Source organism: Hippopotamus amphibius, chromosome X, assembly GCF_030028045.1.
Source record: "Hippopotamus amphibius kiboko isolate mHipAmp2 chromosome X, mHipAmp2.hap2, whole genome shotgun sequence".
NCBI classification, from domain to species: Eukaryota; Metazoa; Chordata; class Mammalia; order Artiodactyla; family Hippopotamidae; genus Hippopotamus; species Hippopotamus amphibius.
Genome location: NC_080203.1, coordinates 71,323,805 through 71,345,127, shown reverse-complemented (window position 1 = coordinate 71,345,127; position 21,323 = coordinate 71,323,805). Strand labels below are relative to the sequence as shown.

Sequence of the window (21,323 nt, the reverse complement as noted above, 5' to 3'; positions counted from 1 at the left end):
CACCTGCGGGCCCGGCAGCACCGCCTCTAGCCTCTAGTCACAAAGGTTCCCGGCAGCTCGCTGCGTGCCGGACGTGACAGATCGCAGCAGCACGTCCCACCAGCGCCCTCGCAGACTGACAGCGCCTCGGAGCAATGGCAGCGCGCAGGCGCCTTCGCGCCGCGTCCTATAGCCGGGTGCGGCGGCCGGAAAGGGGCGGGGCGGGAGGTGGGGCGACGGGGCCCGCGAGGCATTCGGCATTTTCCACAAGTTCGGAGCACGAGTCGGTCGCAGTCTCTTCCCCCGGCCTCTCGCTACCGCTGAATTGCCAAGATGTCGCTTTCTACCAAGCTGACTCTGGACAAGCTGGACGTGAAGGGGAAGCGGGTCATCATGAGGTAATCTTCGGGGCTCTGCCGCAGCCTTTTTGGCTGCGGCGGACTTGCTTTCCCTCCTGCCCAAAGTGGGCTTTAGGCCTCGTCTCGGTCCCATGGGTCCTAGCCCTATAGGGCTAGGCTGCCCGCCATCGTGGCTGAAGCTTTGCCCTGGTTTAACGGTTTCTAATCTCATTTCCCCCAGCCCAAAAAGTGAGCCGAAGTTGTCCTTTGTAGGGATGGATCCACCCAGGAGGGGCTCAGATTGCAGGGACCCATTTTGCCCTCTTTTCTTATTTCTGAAAGCCAGTTCCGTCACCCCCAGTTCCCAGTTGGCGAGGTGGGATGTGATGCTTAGCCTGCAGATCCCTAGGACCCCAGGTAAGGGTCCTTGAAAGGTCATTTAGTTTCCCTTCCCCCATCACCCTAGACCATCCCAGACAAATCAGAAACGGCCCACATTTCAAAGGTCCCCTCATAAAAGGACATCTTTCCCAGAGGATGTTGATTTCGTTTTTCAGGGGTAGAACCCACTAAATCATTCGAGGTGGGAGGGTGAGGTGGGGTGGGGCGCACCGAAGGAGGCCCTGCAGAGCTTACGTAACAGGCCTCTGCGGCTCTAACGTGTCTGTGTCTTTGGACTACAGGCCATGGGTTTTGCATCAGGATTGTGACATACTGGGTAATGCTAGAGCAGGGTGTGGCTGCTCATTCTTGCTGTTCTCTAACCTCACCCCCACAGGTGGCTGGAGAAGCAGGATTTTAGAGGTGGGGAAGGCTCCCCATGTGCTTTGGGGTCTTTTACTCCAAACATTTGGATCCCTCGTCACTTACCAACATGGCTTTTTCCTTGTTTGCCAGAATTAACTAGTATAATGTATGGAGCTTTTGCATTTATCCTTTTTGTAACATGTGGTACATTTGTGGATGCCAGGAGCTAAGTGCAGAAATTCAGTTAGGTATGTAACTGATGGACTTGACTTTGACAGGATCCAAGGGTGGTGCTTTTGGGGGACCATAAGGGCTTGCATTGATAGTGTTGTGTAGTCTTGTCCTTTTAGGGAAGTGGTTGATTGATGGGCAGGCATGTGAATGATGTGATCCAGCCCCTTTCCCAATTTAGGTTGGTTCAAGAGAGGACAACTTTGGATATTAATGGATGCAGAAAGCAGTAAGGGATCTCCCTTTACCTAAGGCTTAAACGTAGGTAGGCACTGTGAATTAGTGAACTGTATGGACACCCTAAAATTCATGTAGCTCTCCCCTTCCCCCTAATTTCATTATGGCCACTACTAGTTTGCAAGTGTCATTCTCTGCCCTGCAATGGAAATAATCAGAAGAACTCAATGGCTTATGGCCATGAAAAACACCGGGTGTCCCCCTTTTGCTAAATCACCTAGTCCTTTGCAGTCTGCACAAAGTAGGAATCACAGCCATCCTAGTATTAGATAAGGGCCCTATCTACTCCTCAGATGCTCTTAAGGAAGGAGGATAGACCCTATGAAAAACAGGACAAGTGGACGTTGGCATGCAACTAGATCTTAGATTTTAATGATTTCCTCCCGTCTGCACTTTGCTCAAGGTTGACCTTTCCAGACGCAGGCACCAGCTGAAAGACAAGAGGTGGGACATCATCTTGGCTACTTCCTACAGTTGCAGTCTTGGGCTTTATATCCTCTCTTCCCAGGGAAACTGCTTGAGGAATTATCTGGGCTGGCTGGGAGTAAGACTGGAGGAGGTGCTTATCTTTTCTCCCTCTGGACCTAATAGGAAATAAGTTTCTGCCCAAGGGCTCAAAGTTTCATTTAACACAGATTAACCCAGAGCCTTGAAATGATTGGCTAGTCCTGTTTTGCTGATGGAAAATGACCTGTCCAAGGTCACTGAACTATCAAGTTGGTGGCAGAGCCAGGACTACAATTTGGGTCTCCTTGGCTACCAACTAGACCCTCTAAATTCTTGGACATAAGTGAACAGGGACAGGTTAAAATAGACCTTTTGTCCGCTGAAGGTTACAGTCAAAAATTTTTCCCTGTAATCTGGATAAATTTTACTTATTTGGCCTGAGGACAGGAAGTTGCTTTTTTCTCAGATTATTAATGTAGTTCTTGAACAGAGTCACATTGTAGCACTGCTTTTTGGAAGAGTCTAGGCAGCCATGCATCCTCAGCTCAAATTCCTTTTTGTTTCAGTTGTCTTTTTGTGATCGTTGCTGGCGGTGTTGCTGGCGGTGTTGCTGGCAGTGTTCCTGGCAGTGTTCCAGAAGTGGGACCTCCGAAGTAGTGGCTGCTTTCACTTGCCTCCTCTCTTTGTCTTGCAGAAGGGAGCTGTCATGTTTCTAGAGTCTTCGGGCCCCTGCTTTGAATTGCCGAGGGAAATTGACTGATTTGTTGAGGGAACTTTATATAGCCAGAAATTTCTGACTGGATAATTACCAGGTTCTACCTCAGATTTTTAGGACTCCATTTGCCTTTATAGTCCTTTGAGTAAATTTCCTGTTTAATTTTGCAATGTCATTTCCTTCTTTTCTCTCATAGGTTGCCAGTCATACTCCTTTGCCAGCTTGTGAAGCACTTCCCTTTTGTTTGCTCTCCCCCACCCCACTCCCCGACCCCCATGTTTTTAAATCCCACTTTTTTTTCTCTAACGTGTTGTATCTTGTTGAGCAACAGCCTTGGTGTAGTGGAAGAAGAAACAGGGAGGAAAAACTGAGAGCAGAGGAGAAAAAAAAGTCTCTAAGAGAGCCATAATACCCCAATTTTCCAGTTAGGGGCAGTGAAGCAAGTGAGGGTGGGAATGGTTCCTTTGAGAGCTTTTTTTTTAAATATAAATTTATTTATTTATTTATTTATTGGCTGCATTGGGTCTTTGTTGCTGTGCACAGGCAGTGAGTGGGGGCTACTCTCCATTGTGGTGTGCAGGCTCCTCATTGTGGTGGCTACTCTTGTTGTGGAGCACGGGCTCTAGGCTCATGGGCTTCAGTAGCTGCAGCACACGGGCTCAATATTGGTGGCTCATAGGCTTAGTTGCTCCTTGGCATGTAGGATCCTTCCAGGGCAGCGATCGAACCCGTGTCTCCTGCATTGGTGGGCAGACTCCCAACCACTGTGTCACCTAGGAAGTCCCCCTTTGAGAGCTCTTAATGGAACTGGACTTAGACTCCTGAGATTTCAGGTGATAGAGACTTGATATTCTTATTACAACTAAATTAATATTTTTAATACTTATTTTGAAATAATTATATATATTCACAGGAGGTTGCAAAGATAGTATAGAGAGGTCCTGTGTTCAGCCAGTTTCCCTCATTGGATACATCTTACATAATTATAGTACAATATCAAGAGTAGGAAGGAAGTTGACATTGGAATAAAGTATATAGTTCTTTGCTATTTTATCACATGCATAGATTTGTGTAACTCCCACCACAATCAAGATACAAAACTAGTTTTGTTTGAGCACCACCAAGATCTCCCTCATGCTACTCCTTTAGAGTCATGGCCCCTCTTCCTCCATTCCTAAACCCCTGGTAACTATTAATTTGTCCTCCATTTCTAAAATTTTGTTATTTTAAAAATGTTATACAAGTGGAATGTTATAACATTTGTTATATATATATAACATCTGTATATATATGTTATATATATACAGTATATAACCCTTTGAGATGGCATTTTTTCACCAAGCATAATGCTGTCAAGATTTATCCATGTTGTTGCATGTATCAATAGTTCATTCCTTTTATTGCTGAGTAGCAGTCTATGGTATGAATGTTCCACAGTTCGAAGGACATCTGAGTTGTTTCCAGTTTGGGGCTATTTCAAATAACGTTTCTGTGAATATTGAACATTTGTGCACAAGTCTTGGTATAGACATATGCTGTCATTTCTTTTGGTTAAACACCTAGGAGTGGAATTGCTAGGTCATATGCTTAACCTTTTGAGGGATTCCCAGACTGTTTTCCAAAGCAGCCGCATCATTTTACATTCCTACCGGCTGTGTATGAGTGATCAGTGTCTCTGCATACTCACTAGCATTTGATGTCATTACTTTTTATTTCAGCCATTCTGATTGGTATGTAGTGATATCTGACTTTATGCCTGAGGCTGAGCTCGGGATTGTTTAAGGGAAGTGGAAAAGGAAGGGTGTAGATTTTACACAGAACAAGTGGAGTGTGTAGGTCTGAGCAGTTTCTGTGGTGGAGTCCTTAGAGAGGAGAAGCTGAAAGCAGAGCTGTTGTTGAGAGTCTAGGAGATGATAAAGGAAGGTAATCCACAATAATGAGATAAGAGTACAAGTCCAATTCTCATCAGTAAGCTATGCCATGGCAGCTTGGATAGATGAGAGAGATTCTTGAGTGTTTCCAAAGAATTTCCTCTCTGTCAGGGCTTGGGGGTAGGGAGCAGCACTGCAGGGGGTAGCTTGTGCTCAGCCCCTTGCCATTATCCCCTTTTGAATGCGGGCCTCCTGGGAGACTAGAGGGGGTGGGGGAAAATAACTCATGGTAATGGGATACTCTATCCTCTTTGGGTGCACTTTAAGGCTGGCAGGGGCCTTGTTCCGGATATTTAAAGAAGATGCTTAGAATCAGAATCAAGTAGCCTGAAATTAAATAGACTGTATTTCTTTCTTTAGAGGCATCCCACCTTTATCTTTTAAGATTTTAATTAAAATGTTTGAATATAGAATTAGTTCTTCAACTTCACCTCACCTTTGGAAAAGCTGTTCTTCAGTGAAGTAGCAAAGCTGTTCTTCAGTGAAGTAGAGTACAGGCCTAGGGGATATAGGAAATTGATGGTCTTCTTAGAAGGTCTAGGATTTTGTAATTGTCTGCCGAGCCTCTGCCTTAGAGAGGAAGGCCTAGTGATGGAGCTTCATGGTCAAACATGGCAGCGGTCTTTTTGACTAGGTCATACCTTCACTGTAGTCCCTTAGTGCGTGCTGCTAGCTGTTTTTAGTAATGGTTGATCTGCCTTTTAGATCACAGAATCACGTTTTGGAGAAGCCTTAGTGTGTATAATAATAGCTACCACTATTATGGCACTTACTGTATATCAGTTACTGTCCTAAGTACTTTCCATATCACTAACTCATTTAATTCTCACAATAACTGTGAAGTAGATAGTACTATCATCCCCATTCTAGAGATGGGAAAGAAATCACTTAAAAAAGGATCTTGGCAGGCAAAACTTAGACCTTAGAAATAGCTACCACACATTGTTGTTTTCAGTCAGATTGAAGTAACCTGAAGTTCCAAGTTCACAAGAAGGGGGAAGGAATGATCAATTCTTAAAAATGGTAAAGCAGCAATCTTATGGGTAAGAAAGGAGACTGCAGTAAATTGCTGTTTCCCGTCCCCCCCCTGCCCCAAACCAGGGATTGAACCTGGACCTCCAGCAGTGGAAGCACTGAGTCCTAACCACTGGATAACCAGGGAACTTCCTGCTTGTGCTATCTTGATCACTTCTAATTGCCTGTTTGTCAGGTGGGCAGGGTCACATGTTCCATCCTCTCCTCTCAGGCTTTCATTTTTTTTAATTAAATTTTTTTTTTATTGAAGTGTAGTTGATTTACAGTGTTGTGTTAGTTTCAGTGTACAGCAAAGTGTCCTCTTGGGCTTTTAGAAAGAGGTTATCATATTGTTATTGTCTGTTTTGCTTGAAGGATACTGTGTGAACTTGGTCTTGGACACTGGGTTGGTTTCTTTCTGGGCCTGAGGTCCTAGGCTTTCTCCAAAAAGAATGATATTCTCTTGATGTGTTTTACTTTTCCAGTTAATTTTTTTCATTTGAGTAATGTTTGCTTCATTAGGACCCAGAAATAATATCAAAGGAATCAAAATCAAGATGTGTTCCTTATAACCCCTCACCCCTCCAGTTGCCACTATTATTAGATACTGTCATGCTGGGCCCAAATAGAAAGCCTTTTAGATGGAATTGGTTTTAGCTTCCCGGGTTTTCAGGGCTAGTTCCTGTGATTAAGTTATTTTTAATTTTTTAAAATTTCTCTTTTAAAAAGTATGAGATACATACCTAAAATGGCACAAATCATAAGCTTCAAAGAATTATCACAAAAGGAGCACAGTTGTCATTCAGGTCAAGAAAGGGAACGTTACCAGAACCCCTGAAGCTCCCTCTGGTGTCCTAGCCCAGTCACTACTCCTGCCTTCCTCCCCATGGCTAATCACCATCTTCTGATACTGCTGATTATTTTTAAGGTGACTTTTGAACTTCCAACTTATTTAACTGGTTCACTAAAAGTCCTAATCTTTGAGGGAATGATAAATTGATCGTGGTTCTGAACCCAACACTTTGTTTCTTTTTCAGAGTGGACTTCAATGTTCCTATGAAGAACAACCAGATAACAAACAACCAGAGGTAATGGCCCTGCTAAGCCTTGAGCTACGTTTAAGATGTACCTGGGTCTGAGTATATGGGATGAAATGGTTTTGTTTTCTTATTGTAGAACTATGGCAACTTAAACCATATGATCTTGGCTTTCAACCAACCCACCATCTGGTTTGCTTGCTTATGAGAATTTAGAAGTTGAAAAAATCATTTTAAGAAAGCAGTTTTTTTCTCCCTCCATTTTTTGTTTTAAATTTGAAGAATTTGGGGCTATGCATTTTTAAAGAATATAAAGGTTTAGGGTTACTTGGCTTCCCTTGCAAAATGAAGAACTGTGCATGTAATTTTACAAGCCCCTATTCTAGCTGGCCCCGATAAAATCGGTTTTTGAGAATTTTGATTTAAGGAAAAAGACTTCAGAAGCAATATTTTCAGTCAGTTTAGGCTGCTTCAAAAGTCTTGGCTCCTAGATTCGGAAACAGAAATTTTAGGTGATAGTACTGCTCTTGTTTTTGACTAGATTGTAAAAGAAGGTTTTTATTTTAAATTTTATTATTTTTTTTAAAAAAATAACTTTATTTTTATTTATTTATTGGCTGCATTGGGTCTTTGTTGCTGCATGCGGGCTTTCTCTAGTTGTGGTGAGCAGGGGCTACTTTTCGTTGTAGTGCGCAGGCTTCTCAGTGCGGTGGCTTCTCTTATTGTGGAACACAGGCTCTAGGCGTGCGGGCTTCAGTAATTGTGGCACTTGGTCTCAGTCGTTGTGGCTCGTGGGCTCTAGAGCGCAGGCTCAGTAGTTGTGGTATATGGGCTTAGTTGCTCCACAGCATGTGGGATCTTCCTGGACCAGGGATTGAACCCGTGTCCCCTGCATTGGCAGGCAGGTTCTTAACCACTGCTCCACCAGGGAAGTCCCTTATTTTAAATTTTAAATGAAAAGTTTGAGCTGGAAAGGAATGTTCCAATGATCTAGACCAGCGCTGTCTAATAAAAATATAATATGAGCCATGTGTAATTTAAGATTTTCTAGTTGCCACATTAAAAAAGTAAAAAGAAACAGCTGAACTTAATTTTAATAATTTATTTAATCCATTAGGCCCCAAATAATCATTTCAATATGTAATCAATTAAAAATTAATCAAAGGAACATTTAACTTTTTTGGTATTAAGTATTTGAGATCCAACACATATCTTACTTATAGCACATACCAATCTGGACTAGCCACATTTCTAGTAAGGAGGCACCTGTGGCTAATGGCTACCATATTGTGCAGTGCAGGTATAGACCCATAACATTTTCAGATATTGGCCCCAGAATAGAGCCTGGCATACTGCCAAGCACATCCCTGCTGCACCATAGTGGAAGGTCTTTTGTACAAGGCAGCTCTGACCCTTCTTCACTTTCATTATTTTCTGTAGCACACATTAAAGTTTGGAAATATGCCTGTCAAGGTATTTTATGAGTAAAAAATAGAGAAACAGGTCTGAGTAGATCTTTTCATTTTCAGAAATCCATGGAGTTGATTAACAAAATAAAGCACTAGAAATAATAGAACTTGGCCAATAAGGGAAAGCCCCGAAGATTAATTTGGTTTCATTGGGCAAACGTTGTACCTGATGAAGATTTTTTTCTTTATTTGGTGTAAATGAGTTTTTATATCTGCCAAGTAGTATATTTTAGAAACATAACTTGGCTTTTTATTATTCCATTCTCTGCTGAAATGTCACCTTATCAGAGAGACTTTCCCTGACCACCCTCTCTAAAATCCCCTCCACTATTCTCTAGTCATTCCTGTCCCCCTGTCTTGCTTTATTTTCTCCATAGTTCTTGTCACTTCTATGAGAGCAGAGACTATTTTATTTACTATTGTATTCTAAGAATCTGATACAGTAGCTGCCACAAAAGAAGCATTCAATAAATATTTGTTGAATAAATAAATGATTTTCTTTGTTGTCAATTTTAATTTCTTAAAGACTGCCAAGAATGGGAAGTTTGTAACAAAAATTTTAAGTGTTTAAAGGAAGTTTAATAAATTTTAGGTTAAACTATAATTTAGTCAATGTGATGCATTATGTAAACCACATTCTACATATGTATTTATTTTTTCCTACATAAAAAGGTGACTTAGGATCTGTAACAGGTGCAGAAAAGTTACATGTTTTTCAGTTTTTCCCAGATATCTTTTAATGGTTTCAAGATTTGGGAGTTTTATATTTCTTCCACAGTCAAACACTTAGGGTGTTTCAGGGGTCCCTAAGACCACCCACATGTTTGGTGACTCACTAGAGGGACTCATAGGACTCAGCATATAGTTTTCACTGCTGACGTTTATTACAGTGAAAGGATGCATGACAGGATCAGCAAGGAGAAAAGACACAGGCAGTCTGGAGAAATCCATGCGTGGACTTCCATGCTTTCTCCCTCTCAGGACAGGACACACCAAGTGTTCTCCTTTCTTCAGCAGTGAAAAATGCAGTGATTATGTGCAGTGTTTCTGTCCAGAGAAGCCCTTTAGAGACTCAGCTCCCAAGATTTTTACTGGGAGCTGATCACATAGGTACCCTCTGCTCAGCAACTACCAAAATTCCTCCTAGAGGAAAGCAGATGTTGAGCGTAAATCGCCTTGTTTGTATAGATAGTCTAGGAACTGTGAGCAGCCCTTGTCAGAGAACTAGGGACCTCTTCAAAAGCCAAGTTCCCAGACACCAGCTGGGGGCCATCCTTGCAAGCACGTCCTTCTAAAGATAGCAGCTTCAGTCCTGCTGTATTAACTCTTTCCTGCACAAGGGGCAAAACATGATGAGATTGTATAATCCTAGGTGGAGAGTTGACATTCTAATTAACTTCTTCCCCTGCACGTGAACCTAAGGACAATCACTGAGTTGCTGACAGTAGATTTGAAGGGATTTGGAGAAGAATGGGGGCTTTAGGGACTTCCTAGGTGGCACAGTGGCTAAGAATCTGCCTGCCAATGCAGGGGGCACGGGTTTGATCCCTGCCCCAGGAAGATACCACATGCCACGGAGCAACTAAGCCTGTGTGCCACAACTATTGAGCCTATGCTCTAGAGCCTGTGAGCCACAACTGTTGAGCCTGTGTGCTGCAACTACAGAAGCCAACGCGCCTAGAGCCCGTGCTCTGCAACAAGGGAAGCCACCTTGATGAGGAGCCTGCACACCCCAATGAAGAGTAGCCCCCGCTTGCCACAACTAGAGAAAGTCCGTGTGCAGCAATGAAGACCCAACGCAGCAAATAAATACATAAATAAATAAATATATATAAAAAAGGGGGGCTTTATGTTTTATGAGGTCGTGAATAAAATAGTTCCCACTAATTCTCAGGATTAACCTTATTCTACCTGTTGTCTCTTTTTGGTTGCAGGATCAAGGCTGCCGTTCCAAGCATCAAATTCTGCTTGGACAGTGGAGCCAAGTCAGTTGTTCTTATGAGCCACCTGGGCCGGCCTGATGGTGTCCCCATGCCTGACAAGTACTCCTTGCAGCCAGTTGCTGTAGAACTCAAATCTCTGCTGGGCAAGTATGTTTCAGGCTCTGGTGCTGGTGAACTCTGTGACAGGAGATGCTGTTAAGCATGTTGTTACTGGTTCTTAACTTTCAGACTGCTCAAGTGTTTCCATGTCGTGCTCTCCCCAGGGATGTTTTGTTCTTGAAGGACTGCGTGGGCCCAGAAGTGGAGAAAGCTTGTGCTGACCCAGCTGCTGGGTCTGTCATCCTGCTGGAGAACCTTCGCTTTCATGTGGAAGAAGAAGGGAAGGGAAAAGATGCCTCTGGGAACAAGGTAGGATCTGTGATATTGACATTAGTGGGGGTGAGGAGGGCTGAGTGTATAAGAGACTGTGATTGAAGAGTAGAAGAAGCTCATGTTTATTTTGACACCTTTTTATTGAAGTACAGCATACATATAAAATGCACAAATGCACAGCTTGATGAATTATCACAAAGTAAACACACTTGGGTAACCACCACCCAGGTCAGAGAATAGGATATTGCCAGCATCCCAGAAGCCGCCCTCATCATGCTCAAGTGGTTTTGAAATACCTTGGAAAAATATGTGAATACCATTTGGGTGTATGGGTATTCAGTGAACATGTTGCTTCTAATTGTTCCTTTGTTACACACCTGGCCTATGATACATGAAGATTTTTTTCTAATAGTATGTGATAATATCCTATCAAAGAGGGTAGGCTGTGATTCCCAAGTGCCGAGAGCAGACATTCACAGGTGGTTGTCGGGGGTGAGTATCCATGATACACCAGGTGTTCCTCCAGCAGAGCCAGCTTTAGATTTTTTGTTTGTCAAGGCTGGAACTGTTTTTCTAAGCAACAGGCCCTAGTGTGTTATGAAGGACAATCTCTATTATTTAGAAGGGGAATTAACTTAAAGCTTGAGCTTGGTACTTTTAAGACAGTAAATTTAATTTGACATCATTGGGATTTTCTTATAAAAGAATCATGTGAGCAGAAAAAGTACTTTTTCCTAAGTCAAGTGGAAAGGGACCATTGGGGACATTTGATTTTAATTGCACAGACGATGGTCATGATGATATTGCCTTGGGTTTAAGGCATTTTTCTTAAGAAGTGTAAAGCATCTTTCTTTGAATTTCTTTTTAAGGAAGTACAGGTATCATATTTTCAAAAAAATCCCTAGGTCTCTGAAAGGCGGTCGTTTGACTAAAGTTAGAGGTAGTGGTACTGTTCCTGGGCTTTATATAGGTCTCAGTCCATTAGATCAGCCAACGTTCTGTAAAGATAATAAATATTTTAGGCTTTGCGGGTCATATGGTTAATCACAACCTTATATGGTCTCTGTTGGAACTATTCAACTCTGCCATTGTTGTGCAAAAGCAACCATAGGGAAAAAAACAAAATTTTAAAAAAGGCAACCATAGATAACACACAAAAATAGATTACTGTGACCTGACAACCAGAATTCAAATATTAAATGATATACCTGCTTCTTTGAGAATGGTTTGGATTTTGCCTGTTGGTAGAAGGGAAGCTGAAAGCACCCTTTATGTATTTTTCCACTCTTAGGTCTTTAGTATCTTGGGGAACAGGATGGTCTAAGGCTAGTGTCTCAACCTCCTGTTGTACTTCTGACATTTCTTAAGGTCATCGCAGTGCCTGCTTTCAAGCAGTTTCTTTTCTTAGCACTGCAGGCTCTGGTCTTGCCTTATCTTGCCTTTGGCATGCTCTTGCTACAGTATTAGGAGTCAAATGGTGACCTAAAATTTGGTGCCCTTTTAGACTGAAACTCAACCTGCTAGACGCTCAGGCTTAGAAATGGCAGGAGGCAACTGGCAAATTGAGGCAAAACCTTTTATTCAGGAATTGATGAACCAACTATGCTACTCTATGTTTTTTTTTTAGTTTACTTTACATTTAGTGTCCAATAGCTTTTCATGCTTGAAATTTCAGGAGCCAGCCATAAGTTCAAAGTGGATAAAAAAACAAAGTGAGGGCATGAACTTTTTCCTTTATCCAATGTGTCTGCATTGGTCTTTTAGGAGCATTCTCTTCCTTCTAGTTATTGGCAGATTGAAAATGAGAAATGAGTTCTGATTATTATTAACTTCTATAGTACCTTTTTCATGAAGAGCTTTCAGTTTGTCTCATTTTTCCTCAAACAGTTCTTAACTAGAGGGGTTATCTTTCCTTTTTAATAGATGGGAAGATTTCAGGGACAGAGAACAGCTTGACAGTAAATTAGTGTCAGATCTGGGCCTAGAACCCAGGTCTCCTGCCATTTGGGCAGTGTTTTCATTACTACACAGATCATCTTGCAGTCAGCAGTGGCAGATGATATTCCACTGTAAAGAGATTATGGGGTCTCTACAGTCTTCAGTTTCAGCATTAGTGCCCCTGCATTCTTTGGGTCATTAGAGGAAAGCCCCTGTTCTTTGTGGCAGCCTCCTTTGCTTCAATACATGGGAGAATGGAAGTGGACAATGACTGAAAGAAACATGTTTTGTGCTCTTCTCTGCCATGGGCCCCTTATCTGGCTTCTTGTGTATCTTCGCTTTGTTTCCTACGGGAGGAGACTCTTTGTTCATCCTGCCATCCTGCTTTTTTTCCCCTATGGGAAGGTGGAGGTATCCCTGGATAGTGAGCTGACATTCAAAGCCCTATGTTTTACTTCTTCTTCCTCTCTTTTTTTGTAGAAGTGTATTGTTTTATCAGATGTCTAACTTCCAGAGAAGGCTGTATGAATTATCTCCTTATAAAATGTTTCTGAGGTCCTTTTCTGTTGTCATGTTTCCATCCGCCTTCTTTGTTCCAGCCTGCCCTTGTTGCTTTCATGAGAAATATGTATGAGGGCCTTTTTCCCTTTGCAGAATGGCCTTGGTAGGGACTTCCCTGGTGGTGCAGTGGTTAAGAATTCACCTGCCAATGCAGGGGACATGTGTTCGATCCCTGGTCTGGGAAGATCCCACATGCTGCGGAGCAACTAAGGCCATGCGCCACAACTATTGAGCCTGTGTCCCCTAGAGCCCACGTGCTGCAAATACTGAGCCCACGCACTACAACTACTGAAGCCCAAGCACTCTAGGGCCTGCATGCTGTAATTGCTGAGCCCGCGCGTGTAGAGTCCTGGCTCCACAACAAGAGAAGCCACCGCAATGAGAAGCCCGTGCATGGCAATGAAGAGTAGCCCCCGCTCGCCACAACTAGAGAAAGCCCATGCACAGCAACGAAGACCCAATGCAACCAAAAATAAATTAAAAAAAAAAAAAAGAAGAAAGGTCTTGGTAGCCAGCGTCTTGACTCAAGTATAATCCTAAATTTTACAAGGAGAATGTGTTAAAATGAGTAAATAAGTCAAGATAAGGAGAGAGGATAATTCAAATCTTGTTCTAGGAGCTGGAGAGAGGCCAGTGGGATGTGATTAGGGGTTAAGCTGCAGTTCAGGAATCTTAAGCTTGCAATTTGAGGGAAGGTGAAGGAGAGCAGAAACATGCAGAAATGACCAAAAGAGCTGGAATATTTGGAAGAAAGAACATATCCTGTTATTGGTTTTAAAAACCGCTATCCTGCCAACTCAGGGTCTTTAGAGATGTTGAAGAGAACTTTTGGTATGAAATGCTTTTACAGTTGACTTTGGAGCCATCAACATTTCCTGTGTTTTGTTTGTTTGTTTGTTTTGCCTTTTTGCCTTTTTTTTTTTTTTTGGTTTTTCTCTTCAGATTAAAGCTGAGCCAGCCAAAGTAGAAGCCTTCCGAGCTTCGCTTTCCAAGCTAGGGGATGTCTATGTCAATGATGCTTTTGGCACTGCTCACCGAGCCCACAGGTACTAAAAGTTTTTTGTCCAATGTCAAACTGGGAGCATTATTTCTCTATTTACTTGAGCAGCCCAAGTCCTGGCTTGCTTTTGGAGATTTCTGTATTATATTGGGATCTTTTTTGGCTTCTATCTCTAATTGGAGCTACAAATTAGACTGTAGTTCTTGTTGAGTATCTCTGATCTAAAGAGGAAATAAAAGTAGATGGTGAGAATTGTGGAGCTTTTTGTCGAGCTTCAGAAAGATGTTGCTCTGTCTCACTTTGGATAGTTCATGGAGAGCTCTCCCTTTGTGAATTCTGTGGGAGTGCAATCTTAGGCTTTCAGTAGGAAGCAAATTGAGGAATCCTTTCCTGTTGTTATCACCTGGCTGATTATTCATTGTGGTTAAACCCTTAGCCTGAAGACTATTAATTGGGTATCTTAAATTCTACCTTTAGGTTGGGTATCTTAAATTCTACCTTTAGGTCATTGCTTTTCACTTGTTCCCCTTGACCCTGCATTATTAGTCAAAAACCTTATCTTGTACCTAAGTGTTTTGTTGCACTTTGGGGATGAAAATCATGGTGTCCTGGCATCTCAAAAGTGAAAGTATTTCAGTGATAAGGAGATGGCCTCTAGAATTGGGAGAATTACTAGGGATTGACTAAAATTTGAATGTCTCTATTCATTTCTAGCTCCATGGTGGGAGTAAATCTGCCAAAGAAGGCTGGAGGTTTTTTGATGAAGAAGGAGCTGAACTATTTTGCCAAGGCCTTGGAGAGCCCAGAGCGACCCTTCCTGGCCATCCTGGGCGGGTATGGAGAACTCTTCAAGATTATGCTTTTAAGTAGTGTTTTTGCTTGGTAGTAGGCCATAACTTGGGTCATTTATTGTCAGATAGCACAATCAAACTGGGTGACTGAGGAGAATTTAATAAAGGGACTATCTACAGAGGTGTGGGTAGGGTCTAGGGAAACCCAAAAGGGACAGTACAGTATTCTGGGACAACAGTCATCACCATCCTAGGCCTGAAGGGAAAAAGGGAAGGGATGGTTACCCAAAATCCAGAGAGGGTGGTTGTGTGGAGAGGGCTGTCTGATAGGAACTGTAGCCTTTGGTCAAGGGATGTAGGGATAGTCACCTAGCAGGGAAGGAGCCAGGGAAATAGATACTCTGATCTCCTTTTAATGTCCTACTGATGTACCTCCACTACCAACAATGGGCTGCAACCTAGCTAGATGTCAGAGGGCAAGGGACCTCCTTGAGGCAGTCAATGCAAGTCAGCCTCCTGGGACAGAGAACAGGGCTGGAAAAGATAGAAAATGGTTCTGGAGGGAAGAATCGGAAAGATCCACCATTGCTCATCTAACAATTTTTGAAGCACTTGAACCTTTCAGATATGAAGACCTCTTCATATGTGTTTAATATATCAGTTGGAACTCATTTCTCCAGCTCACATACTTCTATTTTTTCCTATGGGGAAAGGTACCCTGTGAATAGTGATATGCTCCTGGCTTAGATAAATATAGAAATTTCAAAAGTGCAGGTCAAGAGGCTAGGAGGATACATTTTAGGTGATAAGGTAGGGACAGAGACCTGGGACTGCTTGGATAAGAGCTTGTCACTTGGCATGGCTATCTAGATAGCAGCCTCTTTATGGCTAGATTCTCTTGACCCTCTTATGAGCAGGGCTTTTTTTTTATCCTATGGGAGCGAACACTCAGCATTTCCTTATGAAAGCTGACTCTGGAGTTGGGTGTCAATTTCAGGTAGCATAGTTGCTCCCCAGGCTTCCTGAGCCCAGTTTCAGGGTCCTAAAAATAGTTAAGGTGGGTACATGTTGTTATCTGTGTCCTGGAAGCATTGCCCCTGGAAGCATTGTGTAGTGGGTTATAAAGGTCAGGCTCTGGTCTTTGCTTCTCTGGAGATTAGGAGTTGAGCTTTGTTCTCCAACCTTCCATAGACCTGGAATATGGGAGTGAGTGCCACCTAGGGGTTTTGATTAGATTTTGGACTCTGCCTAAAATAGCTGTTTTGGGGAAGTTGATGTGGAGGGTTTTTTTTTGCCACCTTTCTTGTAATATAGTCTCCTTAGAACATTAACAATTTAGGGGAAGATTTTACATATTATTAAAAAAAATTATTGTGTTGGGAATTCCCTGGCGATCCAATGGTTAGGACTTAGCACTCTCACTGCCAAGGGTGCAGGTTCAATCCCTTGTCAGGGAACTAAGATCCCACAGGCCGTGCAGCGCAGGCAATAAAACAAAACGAAACCAAACCCATTATTGTGAAAACACTCAAACAGTACAGAAGTTAAAAGAATAGTATAATAAAACCCCAGGTACCTATCATCCTGCTCTAATAATTATTGGCATTTTTGCCAATCCTGTTTCATCTATACTCTAATCCTTTATTTGAAAGCAAGCCTTAGACATCATATAATTTCATTTCTGCTACTTCTGTATGCATCTCATAACTGATGAGATTCCTTTTAAATAACCTTTGTGTTACACTTAACAAAATTTAACAATTTTATTACTATCATCTAATACCCAGAAATTCTCCATCATTTCAGAAATGCCTTTTTACAGTCAGTTTGTTTGAATAAGGATCCAAATGAAGTCCATGCATTGCATTTGGTTGTTAGGCATTTTTATTCTATAATACTTCCCTCTTCCTTATTATTTTTATTCCATTGATTTGTTGAAGAAGCAGGGCATTTGATCTATAGAATATCCCACATTCTTTAGAAGATGCTGAGTTTCTTTTCTCTCTCTCTCTATGTGTGTATGTGTGTGTGTCTGCATATGTGTGTCTGTTTCTATATAAAAGTTAATTCATTCTTACCCTTGGTGGTGACCAGTCTTTACAAGTGACATATGAATAGTCTCTTGCCATCCATTCTCCCACAACACTATTGTTTTGAACCTCCGTTTCACAAATCCTAGCATAGGGCCTCTCACAGAGTAGGTATCAACTTATTTACTGAATGAGGAGATAAATAGGCCCAAGGTAATTTGTTCATTTAAGTGAGATTTAGATATATATTTGTGGAAGGTAAGCTATTACTTATGTGAAGGATTTTAAAGGTTGTGCTTCAAGTGAATTTGTTTTTCTTTTGTTTAGATATTTTTTTTTTCTGTCAGAGGGAGGTGAAAAGTACATCTGTGTTTATTATCTTATTTCCCTTTACTAGAATATAAGCTTCAAAGCGGTAGAGATTTTTGTTTTTGCCCACTGATGTTTCTCAAAGACCTAGAACACTGCTTGGCACAGAGTAAGTGCTCAATCAGTGTGTTTAATCAAGTGATCCACTAGAATAATGAATGCCATAAAGCAAAGGTCCCAGCAACTGAGCATGGACCTAAGAGTATGAGTATCTGTCTGTTTTTGCTCAGTATATATTTGTTTGGTATATAATCTGATTCCTACTCTAGGGTTAGGACAGTTCTCAGTGAGCTCAGGGATCCCACAATTAGCAACCTTTCTCAGGTACAATTAGCAATCTTGACCCTTTAGTTTTCTGGGGAGAGAAGGCAAAATAGATCTATTTGGAACTTGTGATTTCTTTAGATGATTGTAAGTCTTCTAAGCCCTTCTTGGCCAAGAGCTACACCTTAAAAAGATTTCTTAGTAATGGATTGGCTTTTTGGGTTGGAGAAACATAGGGCAAAGTTAGGCAATACTTTTGTCACTTTGTGGGACATTTCTCTGTTCCTGTCCCTTGATATCAAAACTCAGGCTTTATGTAATATCAGTTCCTTAGTCCATTGTTTGTTCTTTGGGTGATGATTCTTGCTTTCCCTTCCAGAGCTAAAGTTGCAGACAAGATCCAACTGATAAATAATATGCTGGACAAAGTCAATGAGATGATTATTGGTGGTGGAATGGCCTTTACCTTCCTTAAGGTGCTCAACAACATGGAGGTAGGAAACCAGTGCCAAGTGGATGTGAAATAGCTCTCCATGAGAAATAGCAGGTTATGTAAATTTAAAAAGGGAATTAGCTTCTGACATGAGCCCTAAAAATGCTCATTTTTATTTATTTTGTGAGTTGTTTTCCTTTGGTCTTTGAATTATTCCTTTATATTGTGTTGTATTTCATTCCTGTCTGCTTTGTGAGATAATCACATTCTTAGTATAGAGGCTGATTCTTCCTCTTCACTTTCTTGTATAGATTGGCACTTCTCTGTTTGATGAAGAGGGATCCAAGATTGTTAAAGACCTGATGTCCAAAGCTGAGAAGAATGGTGTGAAAATTACCTTACCTGTTGACTTTGTCACTGCTGATAAGTTTGATGAGAATGCCAAGACTGGCCAAGCCACTGTGGCCTCTGGCATACCTGCTGGCTGGATGGTGAGTCACTTGGGTGGTTGGTAGTTTAAATGAGCAAACACATTTTGGTATATCATTCATTCAACCAACCAACAGGAATTTTAAAAGAAGGGCTCCACGGAACACATAGTTTTCAAGAGCGTGAGCCCGCTGTGTCCCCCTTTGCCTGGCAAAGCAATAAAGCTGTTCTTTTCTATTACATCCCCCCCCAAATAAAATAAAAGAAGGGCTTCAAATGTTGCAGTGAGACCTTCCTTCAGGGAGAATCCATGGGGAAAAGCAGTGGTATCAGATTTCTGCTAAGACTTTTCGTTAATAATGTGGAGGCAAAACTGTTTTTTGTTTCTAAATCTATTTAATGTTTATTAAGAACTTGACTATGTGATGGGGATGATGCTATGTACTTCCATGGTTTGGGCTGTTCTGGATTATGTTGCTACCTAGAAACCTGTATAAGAAATTTTTCTTATATGAAAACATTAAGATAGTACAAGTATAATCACTGCAAGCAGGGAAAAATTTATATGTATGTAGACTTTTAAATAGTTGATTGTAGTGTTCTCCATATATTATCATTCTCATAGCTGTACACAGTTGTTAATGTTGACCTACTAGTTTTCTTATCACTTTCCTTTTGTTAGGTATGTGGGTTTCATTTAGTTCATTGTTTCTCAAATTGTGGTCCCAAGAATAGCAGCATCAGCATCATTTTGAAACTTGTTAAAAAATGCAGATTCCTGCCCCCTGTCCCCAGCCTGCTGAAGCAGAAACTCTGGGGGTAAGGCCCAGAAATTTGTGCTTGAACAAGCCATCCTGGTGATTCTGATGTACAACGAAGTTTGAGAACCACTGATCTAGTTTAGTGTTTTTCAACCTTTGTGTTTTTCAACCTTGGCACTATTGACATCTTGGTTTTAGTTATGGAGGGCTGTTGTTGTATTGTAGGATGTTTAAGGCATCTTTGGCCACTAGATGCCAGAAGCAACCCCCTACCGTCTCCAAATCATGACAATCAAAGATGTCTCGAGACATTGCCATATGTTCCCTAGGGAGGGACGGAGTTGACCTCAGTTGAAAACCACTGATCTAGTCATTCACAATCATAAAATAGTGTGGCTAAGAATGTTTTTATCAGCTAACTTTTGAGGTTTTCCCTTAGGCTTGATCTTCCATAAAGGGTATGAACAGGTTTATAATTTTATTTATTTATAATTTCTATTGGAGTATGGTTGCTTTAGAATGTTGCATTAGCCTCCACTGCACAACAAAATGAATCAGCCATACAAATACAGATATCCCCTCCCTTTTGGACTTCCCTCCAATTTAGGTCACCAGTATGTTCCCATCAGTTGTCTATTTTATACATAGTGTATATATTTTATCAGTAGTGTATATATGTCAATCCCAGTCTCCCAATTCTTCCCACCTGGTTTATAATTTTAAAGAATGAAGGGTATCTTTTGGTCCTAGAAGACACTGTGTTCTGGCCTTGGTGGAGGTATGGTATTTGCTCCTCTAAGTAACTTTTCTTGGTAGTTCATCCTCTCTTTTAACTCTGCCACTTAGGGCTTGGACTGTGGTCCTGAGAGCAGCAAGAAGTATGCTGAGGCTGTTGCTCGGGCTAAGCAGATCGTGTGGAATGGACCTGTGGGCGTATTTGAATGGGAAGCTTTTGCCCGAGGAACCAAAGCCCTCATGGATGAGGTGGTGAAAGCCACTTCCAGGGGCTGCATCACCATCATAGGTAAGGGGTCCTGTACAAAGCTAATGCCACTGTGAACTGGTAGATTTTGATCAGAGGAAAGTAGAGGGGAAATGGTTTACTCTTTCTAGGTTCCTTAATACCAGGTGAATCTTGAGAGCTAAGTTGGGTATGTAATTCATGGAGGAACCTCTAAATGAGATGGAGTTGGGGGGTTATCAGCTATCTTTTGGGCTTTAGAGCAAATTGCTTATAATTTTGGTGCCAATATTTTTTTCTTTTCTCTCCTTTCCCCTTTTTACTTGGCTTTCATTCAACAGGTGGTGGAGACACTGCTACTTGCTGTGCCAAATGGAACACGGAAGATAAAGTCAGCCATGTGAGCACTGGGGGTGGTGCCAGTTTAGAGCTCCTGGAAGGTGAGGTTCTTTCATGTTTTTTGACTTATTTGGGGGAAGGATAGGGTTTATGCAGTAAGAGGTGAGTAGAATGGGAGTGGAGACAGTAGGTAGTGTTGTCATTAGCAGTCATTATTAGCTGAGCAGTACAAATGGAGGAACTTCAAATAAATTAGCTCCTGGCTTCCATTTGAGGTGGGGGGGGGGTGGTGGGCAGATGGGAAGAATTATTCTCAAAGAGGTTATGCTCTAGCAGACCTGGGACCCAAAATGTAAAAGTTACCCAACTCCTGGCCATATACCCTAGAGGAGGGCTGATATGTTATTGGGAAGATAGAAGGGGACAGAGTTGGCTCAGTGGATCCTATAGTAATGCTGACTGTGTGTGTGTGTTTGTGTTCTCTCAAAAACAGGTAAAGTCCTTCCTGGGGTGGATGCTCTCAGCAATGTTTAGTACTTTCCTGCTTTTTGGTTCCTGTGCATAGCCCCTAAGTCAAGGTAGTGCTTTCTCCATCTCAACTTGGCATTAGCTAATATCTTCCCCCATGTCAAGATTCAGCTAGTGGCCAAGAGATGTAGTGCCAGGAACCCTTAAACAGTTGTACGGCATCTCAGCTCACCTTTACTGCACCCTGGATTTGCTTACATTCTTCAAGATCCCATTTGAATTTCTTAGAGACTAAACCATTGTGCATTCTAGAGTGCATATATTTATATTATGCCTGTTAAAAGAAAGTGAGCTGTTAGCTTAGTTCTCTTTACAAAGTAGCTTATTATTCTGATTAGCTTTGTCACTGTTTAACCATTCAGCATGGAAACCAGATGAAATTCCAGTTGTTGGTAGGGAGGGAGATGAAGTTGGTGATCTATTAAATAAATAATAAAAATATCCATTGAAACTGGGATT

At 41.8% G+C, this 21,323-nt stretch overlaps 1 protein-coding gene across 1 annotated transcript; it reads left to right on the top strand.

Annotated features, from left to right (window-relative positions):
• The first annotated feature begins 216 nt into the window (after positions 1 to 216).
• Positions 217 to 21,321, top strand: PGK1 (phosphoglycerate kinase 1). The gene is made up of 11 exons (XM_057718477.1): positions 217 to 377; positions 6,677 to 6,727; positions 10,080 to 10,235; positions 10,352 to 10,496; positions 13,902 to 14,005; positions 14,674 to 14,793; positions 17,793 to 17,907; positions 18,158 to 18,337; positions 19,883 to 20,060; positions 20,339 to 20,437; positions 20,830 to 21,321. Exons 1-11 carry the CDS (start codon positions 313 to 315, stop codon positions 20,868 to 20,870), a joined length of 1,254 nt encoding a protein of 417 aa, XP_057574460.1. The 5' UTR covers positions 217 to 312; the 3' UTR covers positions 20,871 to 21,321.
• The last annotated feature ends 2 nt before the right edge of the window (positions 21,322 to 21,323 follow it).

Bases quoted from the DNA above. Each gene is read 5' to 3' on its own strand.
- PGK1 (XM_057718477.1), top strand. From the start codon at position 313: ATGTCGCTTTCTACCAAGCTGACTCTGGACAAGCTGGACGTGAAGGGG. The intron at 10,236-10,351 runs GTATGTTTCAGG...TGCTCTCCCCAG, and splicing joins CTCAAATCTCTGCTGGGCAA to GGATGTTTTGTTCTTGAAGG. The intron at 14,006-14,673 runs GTACTAAAAGTT...ATTCATTTCTAG, and splicing joins ACTGCTCACCGAGCCCACAG to CTCCATGGTGGGAGTAAATC.